General features: G+C 35.5%; 1 protein-coding gene across 2 annotated transcripts; it reads right to left on the minus strand.

Moving 5' to 3' along the window:
- Nucleotides 1-1,827: 1,827 nt before the first annotated feature.
- Nucleotides 1,828-9,559, minus strand: LOC125809248 (myb family transcription factor PHL7-like). 2 transcript variants are annotated; one of them, XM_049488911.1, is made up of 7 exons: nt 9,451-9,559; nt 4,406-4,618; nt 3,998-4,074; nt 3,861-3,903; nt 3,653-3,710; nt 3,378-3,450; nt 1,828-2,551 (listed from the first exon to the last, which is right to left on the minus strand). In XM_049488911.1, the coding sequence occupies exons 2-7, from the start codon at nt 4,533-4,535 to the stop codon at nt 2,021-2,023; spliced, it is 912 nt and encodes a 303-aa protein (XP_049344868.1). In that variant the 5' UTR covers nt 4,536-4,618; nt 9,451-9,559; the 3' UTR covers nt 1,828-2,020. The 2 variants fall into 2 exon arrangements, with proteins under 2 accessions (XP_049344868.1, XP_049344869.1); XM_049488912.1 differs by lacking the exon at nt 9,451-9,559 and adding an exon at nt 6,079-6,099.
- Between the last annotated feature and the right edge of the window lie 371 nt (nt 9,560-9,930).

The following is a 9,930-nucleotide window of genomic DNA, read 5'->3' on the forward strand; positions in this document are numbered from 1 at the left end:
CATTAGGAGGTATTAACTTTAAGTATTCATTTGGAGCTTTAGTAAGTCCCTTGGTGAGAATGTGACTTGATTGCTCGTTGTTGTTAATGTATTGAGTTTTGATTAGCCTTGTTGAATTATTTCTCTTACAAAGTGACAATCTTGTTTCATGAAAAACAGAAAATGATCAGCTATTTCTTTCATTAGACCAAATCAATTATGCAACAATTGTAGATAGGTTTCTATATTCTGCTTCTTCAGAGCTTGTAGAGATGGACCACAATATGTTTCTTTGATTTCCATGACACCAACTTTGGTCTCCTTGTTAAGGGGCATGATACCAAGTCCAGTGAATGTGTTTTTGCAATTGCTAGAGAATAGCAGACCCTGTCCTTGTTGGTGTTGGGAAAAATAGTAGATATTACTTTTAATACTGCTACAAGACTCCCAACGTACTTGGGATGATTTGGCGAATAATGCTTTTGATGTGGCAATGCTGACGTGCTTGGGATGATTTGGCAAATGCGTACTTGGCTCCATCCAATCCTGGAGTCACTCAAAGGTTGAAAGCAGCAGGAATAATACTATATAATATAATTAATGATGAGTCTCCGTACGTATGAGTGATTCTATGGAAAAGCACCATTGCTTATATATGCACCTGAGAGTAGATAAGTCCAACGCTCCTTTCCGAGATGTCTTGGAAAATTCACAAGTGGTTGGTACCTTTACAGTATTCTAAACTCAGTCGTTTATATATGCAGATGTTTTTGATAATGCTGCGTCGATGAGGTTATACCTAGTTTATTACAACATGATGTAAACCACTTAATACCTCTGAAAGCATCTAACCGAATCAGATAGATAATCAGTTCATCGGTCCATGTCGATTAGCGAAGCTATATATAATGTCAAGCTTCACTAAAAGTCTCAATATTCGAAGAACAAACTGGTCCGAGTACTGCTTTCTCTCTCCTTTTCTTCATAGCCAAGGCAGGCGATGTCATTTTGATTCAGTCGCACTTGCATCCACTTCCTTGAAAACACCAATCACGAGAGAAAAATTAAATCTATATATATATATTAAATGATGTGCTAGGGGTTTGATAGTACAAAGAATGAATTTTTACGATTGGTATTTTTTTTAAACTAGACACAGAAAAAACTAGTGTTTGGATGTTTTCATAAAAGAAAAAGGGGAAAGCAAAATAAACCGATTTGGAGAAAAAGTTAGCATAAATATTCCTCCTTCACATCTCCGCCCTATTCTTCTTAGTTTTTAGATCTGAAATTTCGGTGCAGAGCCCTTTGGGGTACCGTTTCCATCCAACTGCTTCAGAAGGACTTGAATATTTCATAAGATTCATGGCGAAAAAAGAGATCAGTACAAACATAGATGTGTATGGTGAAGAAGAAGCATGGGAGATTTACGGTCAGGGAGTACCCTCAGATGATGATGATCGTTACTTTATCACAAAGAAAAACAACAAAGGTGAAATTGAAAACAAGGGCACTTGGAAAAACCAATTCGCTACAAATTGCCAAGTTCATCATCACAAGTACGCAAGAAGAAGATGCATCATGTTCATAAATTTGAACATTAGATATTACGTAGCTTCTTGTGTTTCCTGCATCTGTATTAACCAGACGCATGGGATGATTATCTGCCTCATGATGTATTGTGCATGTACGAAACAATGTCCATTCGCATCCATACATGAGAGCTCCTTCACGCATTGTTCCCACTCCTCAGGCGCAGTTCTCAGACGCCTCTACTATCAGTAACTAAGGTAAACAAACAGCCTCATTAGTGCAGGCAGCAAGACTTCAGAACTTCAAACCTCTAAATAATAAAAGATAATGGCCTAACGTTAAGAGTGTCATTAAACAAGAGCTGTAATGTAAAGTATTACTACATGAGAATAAAGTACATTTAACCCATAGCACAATCAGTAAGCAAAGTAGCTTCTGTGACCAAATCACAACATATATTTTCACACTACATAATAGTAGTTGAATCCTATCGCACATGGAGTAGTAACTATATGTTGCTTCCAGAAACATTTGGTCCTTCATTGCCAAGAGACAATCCTGATGACAGATTGAATTGCTCGCTCGCCAGGAAAACAGGATTTGGTTGCTCGTATGGTGAGCTCAAGCTCGACTCCAATATCTGGTGCGGAAGTAGCATATCTGCTTTAGTAAATGTGCCCACTCTTTGTTTCTTTGATGACCTTTCACCTTCAGAGCTATTTATTGGTGAAGTCTCGCGGCAACCAGAATCAGGAGTAAGAGGCTCATGTTGCGAGGAGAATGATTGATCAATAGAAGGGCTCTTGCTACGGGCATGTTCTTGTACAGACGTATCAATGTGAGGAGACTCAGATGTTGGTGCAGGAGTCCCTGGATCAGTCCGGTTATCCGAATCTAGACCATTGTCACCAGCTGCTGAAGGAGTGACCCCAGAATCAGGAACTTCTGAGAGAACTCCACTGAGCCGCTGTTGTTCTTCTATTATCTTCTTCAAGTACTTCCCTTGTGCTTCAATTCTAAGTTGTAGCTGTCTTTGAACCTGTAAAGGTAAGAAAGGAAGTAGGTGATAACAAGTAACCTTCCAAATCCCTAAGAACTAATTCGGACTTCAAAGGGAACTCTTATTGGAGGGTGTGTTCTTTCATAAATCCCACAACTTCCTGTTTAGCAGACTGATGATATGAGATGAAATCAAAATGAAGCAAGTTATCCTAATACAAATATCAGTTTGCCCAATACATAGTCGCTTTTGATGAAAGAAAAAGAGTCCAGGTAGATTTCAAGGGAAATGTTTGAAGATGCAACTAAAAGACCACTTCATTTGGTAGCATCTCCATACCCATAAGTATGTGCCACACCCATCAGAAACAAAATATGGAATTTAGGTGCGGTACATAAGAAAATGGATAATTAATTACTTTACATTTTTTCATCTTAAATGGAATGTTTAAACCAAAAGAATCTAAAATGGAATGAAAAGATCAGCTTTTACAAGTAAAAGAGCTTCTTTCATGTCTATAATGGATAGTAGAGTATATATGACAACATTGAAGAATAGAGAAATTCAAACCAAAGATACAAATTTAAGCCTCAATTAATGTATTAACGGGAAGTAACAGAAGAAACATTTTTCTCGCGCATGTTTGTTTCAATGGCAAGTTTAAGATAAACGTAAAAGTTAATAATAGGTTAAAAACAGGTGCCTAACATCTCCTTAAGACATTGGCAACTGTGGAAAGACACTCTCAAATAGGTAGAAATAGCTTGCTAATCAAACAGTGTGTTTCACTTTTTGTCTCATGCTTTAATTATCCAAAAACATTATATGCATTCCAAATGTGTACAAGAAGTTCAGGAGAACATACCTCCAGTTGCTCGTGAAGTCGCTTTTGTACCTCCATCTGCAGTTTTAGAGCCTCATTTATCTGCACACCAGTCCTAGAAAAGAGCAACAATTCACATTATAAAAATTACAAAAAGTTCAACAGTTTAAGAAGATTTTTCAGCTAAAAAATCTTTCAAATGTCGAATGCATAGGCACAAGTAGGTGTATACAGAAAATTAGTGTAAAACTGTAAATTATGAGACATTCAAAGCTTGCAACTTCATAAACTACCAGCAAACAGGAAAATCTACTCACGATGAACCATCCAAACTGGAAAGCATGTCTCCTGATTCTTTCTTGTCAGATTGTTTCCCTTGTAATCACAATTGCAGGCAAAAAAATGATATCAAAAAGTGTGTTACTGGAGGATCAACAAAATCACCACATTTTCAAAGGAATTAAGCCTCTTTTAAAGCTTAAAGAAATAAACATAGTTGAAATTTTTAATTCTAAAGGATCCTACCATCAGAAGAGGAATCTGGGAGGTATTTAGCAAGCCGATATTTCTGAATGAACAGGCAAATAATGCAAGTCAGTCACTAAATGAAATATTTCAATTTCAAGAAAGCATTTCTGAATATTTTTCTGCAGCATGTATACCTGTAAATGACTTTTTACATGGTAAATAGTTAGCCCTTGAACACCCATGACTCTAAGAACACCTTTAGGGGTAGCCCCTGAATCAGAAAAAGAAATAATGTCAGAACAATTAAATGATTAAGCCAAAATGTGGAAATACAGCATCACCTCAGCTGCTGATTATTTATTGTTATGGAGTTTTTCTATGCACTGCATGCATCTAGGGAGCATAAAAACTGATTAATGGAAAAATGTAAACACACAAATAATTATGGGAAAGATAAATTATTTATGCTCTACGTACTATATTGTTCAAAGAATAGAGTAAAGGATGTCTGCCTCCATAGCAACTCAAATAAGGATCCTTTTCCCTCGGAGATTTTTATTCCTTACATAAAAGAAAAAACACAATTAAACTCGAGATCTTACGGTCTGGGCCACCAAGTTGTGCGACGGCATCAACGAACCGTTCATGTAGCTCATGGGTCCAACGCAACCGTTGCTTTGAAGCAAGACTAGGATTGCTATTGAGGTTGTTTCCTTCATTTGTTGGGTCCATTGTGCTGCCACCGCAATATAATATCTGACTGTATGTCACTGTAATGTTTTTGGGAACTAAGCATGAACAAGGACGCCTTTAGCCTGATGCACACAAAATCAAAAGATAAACACACACTTGAACATATCTTTTATAATAGTTTTAGTAATTCTTTCATCAACTAATTCTCTAGTAAACATTCATCAACACTAGGTGGAAGTTAGTCACTGAGATGTGCTATCTAATCATTATGTTCTGTTCTCTGTGAAAATGTAAAATCTAATAGAACTTTACCAGGTTGACCTGTACATATGATAAAGGGAAAAGGGTCAAAAACACCCCTCAACTTTGGTTTATTAGTTGACTATACCCCTGCTGTTAAAACAAAGTTATTTATCCCCTTGCCGTTACTAATTTCACCATTTATACCCCTCAATTGACGGAAATCCCCAAATTGACTCAAATTAACCGATTTTACTTAAATTACCTAATTTTAACCCGACCCAACCCGACCCACCTAATAATATAAACCCATTTTTGTTCATTTTCATTTCTGTTAATCTTCATCTTTAAAATCAATAAAAAAAAATAGTCCAACATAATAACAAATCAACAAATTAACAAGCAAAAGCTATCCGGAAAAGTTCCAATTCGCTGAACAGTGCCAAAAAACAATAAAATCAAACCAAAAATTAAAATAATCAACAACAAAGTGTAATAGCATACACAAATTTGAACAAGGAATATGAATGAAAAATTATTGGAGCTTGAACTCCCTAACCAAATCTGAAACACAGAGAATAGAGTGAAAAATGTAAAAGAAAAATAAATCATCATAAAATATAAGAATGGAAAGAAAATAGAGGGTCATCGAAAAATGGGGGTGAAGCTCGATCGTGGAGCTGTGTTGGTGTTGTTAACTGGTTTGAGAAATGGGTTTGCTGATTTTGGCATTGGGAGAGAGGCTGTGGTGGCTGCTGATTTGCAGAGCCTCGCCGGAGTTCATGGTCATTGTTCACCGGAGTTGGAGCCAAAAACACATATACCATAGAAGAAAACGTAAAAGGGGAAAAGGGAGGGGACTGGCGGCGGTCGCTCTTCGCTGGAGTTGTGGATGGGTGTTTTCAAATGGATTGTTTACAAGTTGTTTTTGAAAAGGAACCCAACATTAAAGATGACGATGAACAAGATAGAACAAAATTGGGTTATATTATTTAAGTGGGTCGGGTTGGGTTGGGTCGGGTTAAAATTGGTAATTTTAGTAAAATTGGTTAATTTGAGTCAATTTGGGGATTTCTGTCAATTGAGGGGTATAAATGGTGAAATTAGTAACGGTGAGGGCATAAATAACTTTGTTTTAACGGCAGGGATATAGTCAACTAATAAACTAAAATTGAGGGGTATTTTTGACCCCTTTCCCTATGATAAAATACCACAGCCAATGTATTTAGCATCTTATATTTCCACATTGTTATTACATATATAGATAATATCGAATGATTAGCAGCATCAATATATTTTTTCTATTTTAACGACGGTGGTGTCTGGACCAGCTTGCCCGCACCCCAACTATTACACCAGGTACATGCTACCTCCCACAGTCCCACCCACCCAGTTGTCCAAACTATGCCCATCTGGCTTACCCAGATGGGAAGAAATCACCTAGGACCTGTTTGGAAATAACTGTAATTACTAGGGTAGTAACACATCTAAGTAGTTATGCAGTATAAAAATTATCTATTTCAAAAAAAAAATCAAAATTAAAAGTTACATGACCTGTTTTTTGCCATAACACGTAAATCATAATTGCAGTGTCATGTTTGGTTGCACATGTGTAATTACATAGTTGATATGCTTATACTTTAACTAAAGAAACTTTATATAAAATTAAATACACTTTCTATTTCTGATGAACATGTAAGTAAAAAATAAGGTAGAGGTAAGGTTTGCATACACACTACCCTCCCTAGACCCCACTGCGTGGAACTACACTGGATATCTTGTTGTTGCTGTTGTGTAATGAAGTTTCAATGTGTGACAAAAGTATGTGTTCATAAAAAATATTTTTTGATGAGAAAAGAAAGATTTTGAAAAGTCACAAGTGTAACTACCACCAATTCTTTGCCCCCATGGAAAATGTATTGTGTAATTGCTTCCCTCAATTGCACCGAATTCCATGCTGTTCAAACAGTGCATATCACCCAAATACGCCTAAAACGAATGTACAAGGTGGCTTTACAAACAGGCCCCTAGTGTTCTTGCCTCCGCTAGGATTTCATATCTTCACAGAAAGAAACATCCTAGCTAGATCTATTTTCTTAAATCTATCAGGAAAATTAGGATGTATCTAGTTGATGGGTATCTTTCCATCCCTATAATGACAAGCAACGACTAGCCAGAGGAAAAGGAAAAGCACAAGTTTCCACATTGATCATTAATTACATCTTTGGAAACAAGTGGAAGAAACAGTGTTCACACAACTTATAGTGAAGTCATAGCGAGTATTGTGCCGATATGCATGAAAGTCTATATTCCTGAACTTCAATAGTGATTTCAAACCGAAGTGAATAAACTACCTGATTCTGAAATTGAGGAAAATAATTTATTACCAAGTCAATGCAGAGTTAACAGAGAAAGCTGGGCTATTCAGTATGTAAAACATGGTCTGTCGGGTTTACGAAGTTTCACAAAACAAAAAAAAGGGTAGAATCAGTTTCTACACAAAATGACGGATTTGATTTCCGAAAGCAAGAAAATAGCTAAAATTGAAGACTACGGAATCGGCATTTAAAGTCAAAGGATTCTCTAAGTTTAATAATAAAGTAAAGGAAATTGTCCTGCTCTCCATGTACATACACAACATGGAAGAAGGAAAACTGAAATAAGGGAGGAGAAATGAATGTGAAGTTGGTTGAACCATGAGGTCTCAAGTTCAAATCCCAGCAAAGATAAAAACACTAGGTGATTTCTTCTCATCTGTCCTAGCCAATGGACAAAGTGTACATGTTGTTGCTGGGAGGTGGCAGGTATCCCTAGAATCAAGGTGCACGAAAGCTAGCCCAGACATCATAGTTACCAAAAAAAAATGTGAATGAGAAAATAAACATGTCAAGAGGGAGAACTTCCGCTCTGCTCAGCCAAAAAAATATCACTTCAGCACTACATGCAAATATCATTAAGTACTTATATCTAAAGCATTATCTGTATTATAATTGTCTCTCGAGCTGGAAATTAAAAACATAATCTCATGCATGAAGGAACAAGAAACTAGAAAAGGTGAAAAATATGAAGTATTAAACTTATTGTACAGATTTATATTACCACTATACTTCGCTTCAGAAACTTAATAGATTGCAAGTGCAAAACTATTACCACTTGAACATTTACATATGATATCTTGATAAAGTTTCAATTTACCCAGCATCATTGAAAAAAGGAAGTATATGAGTTACTAGCACATCATTCAACCTTTGTTGTAACTTTAGTCGGCGACACAATTATGAAGCAGCATCTCTGCAGCCAAATGATGATACTCAACAGGTACAAAACCATGTAATTACAAATTCCCTTCGTTTACTTCAAATACACTATTTGATCTAAAGTTGTGTTTTCCATTTCGGAAACATGAGTTTGAATACTAAGCTAATGTAAAGGAGAAATAACCAAAAAAATTTATAGGAAAGTACTACTGATGTCAAAAAGACCAGCACAATAAAAGTGCTTTCATTAAATCCAACCTTACCACCAAGCATTCAAAGTTTCCAACAGCCCAAAGATTAGCTTTCAACAATCTACCAATAATTAACTCATCACTAAGGAAATATTCTCAAGTCTCAACCATTTATGAAAAATGGAAACTGCATAATTTAGCACACTTCGATTAAGAATTCCCTAGTACAGCTAAAGATTTCCCATTTTTATACCTATTTCTCTAAATTCAAAGTCTATACCACTACTACCTCAAGAAATTCAACAGAAGCTAAAAATCACCCAATACAAAAGATCCTTTCATTTCACTAGCTCAGCAACATAGCAATAACCTAAAAGATATCATTCCGGTTCCACCAAGCTAGTCAACTCTTCCACCTTATCAAAAGTAACCTAGTTACATGTATAAATATCACACACAATTCCGATAATTCAAAACCAAAACTTCATTCTAGAACTCCTACCATAAAACTCAACAAAGTTTCCTTCAAATTCAGCTAAAATGGAAAAAAAATGCTGAAGACAAGTATCTTTACAGAAGAAAAGAATTTCCGAATACGAAAAACCCTTTTCAATTCACTAAACTGGGAAACAACCCTTAGAATAAAACATATCATATCATGACGAAACATTTTTCACTTTCCATAGCTCAGAATCATACTAGCAACTGTATAAAAGATATCATTTCAGCTCCAAAAAATGAAACATTTTCCAACTTCCATAGCTCCACCATGCAAGTCAACTCTTCCACCTTATCAAAAGTAACCCTAGGCCTAGTTGCTGAGTAAAAACCACGCACCAATTATGATAATTCAAAATCAAAACCTCATTCTCGAACTCCTACCATAAAGCTCAACAAATTTTCCTTCATATTCAGCTAAAATGGAAAAAAAAAAATGTTGAGGAAAGCACAAGGATCTTTACAGAAGAATAGAATTTCCCAATACTAAAAACCCTTTTCATTTCAGCTACAAGACGAAACATTTTTCACCTTCCATAGCTCAGAATCATACTAGTCAACTCTATAATGGACAACCCTAGCTGCATCTGTATCCCAAACCAATTCGCAAACTGCGATAATTCAAACCCTAAAACTTCATTTAAAACTCCCACACAGCAAATTCCCCCATAAAACTCCACAAAATTCACCAAAATTTGCATCAAATTTAGCTAAAAATGACAACAAAAAAGGAAGACATAAATAACGATCTTCACAAGAAAAACTTACAGTAATGAAGAGAGCTGAAAAAGATGAATCTTCGTTTTCCTCTTTGATGAGATCTTCGAATTCGATCCTCTCCTTTCTTCTGAGTGCAAAGTGATTTTATTTTTTTTTTAATTTTCTGATATATTTATTTTTTTCATGAATAATTGTGAAAAATAATTACTAATAGGTCAAGATAGGTCAGTTGCTTGTGCCCCTAAGAATGCCCGTGGTGCCCGAGGTGAAGTAGAGCATCGATAAACCTTCTTTTTCTTATTAAGGAAAAAAATATTTAATGTACTGGTTTAATTTATATGGCACATTTTTTTTTTAGAGTTAAATAATTTAAATTTGATGGAAATTTGTATATGAAATTTTTTAATTTTTTTGAAATGAAATTTATATACAATCCAAAATATTTAAAAGATATATGTACAAAAATAAATTTGTTTGAATCTCGAAATCTGAAATGTGTCACATAAATTGAGACGGAGAGAATATATT

The sequence above is a fragment of the Solanum verrucosum genome, unplaced genomic scaffold (genome assembly GCF_900185275.1).
Source record: "Solanum verrucosum unplaced genomic scaffold, falcon-dt-bn FXZP01000062.1, whole genome shotgun sequence".
NCBI classification, from domain to species: domain Eukaryota; kingdom Viridiplantae; phylum Streptophyta; class Magnoliopsida; order Solanales; family Solanaceae; genus Solanum; species Solanum verrucosum.

What these genes read in the sequence shown, in the direction of transcription:
- LOC125809248 (XM_049488911.1), bottom strand. Translation starts at nt 4,535, where the DNA reads ATGGACCCAACAAATGAAGGAAACAACCTCAATAGCAATCCTAGTCTT. An exon ending in ACAACTTGGTGGCCCAGACC is followed by an intron (nt 4,075 to 4,405) that starts GTAAGATCTCGA and finishes TTTCTGATTCAG; the next exon opens with GGGCTACCCCTAAAGGTGTT. An exon ending in ATGTAAAAAGTCATTTACAG is followed by an intron (nt 3,904 to 3,997) that starts GTATACATGCTG and finishes CTGTTCATTCAG; the next exon opens with AAATATCGGCTTGCTAAATA.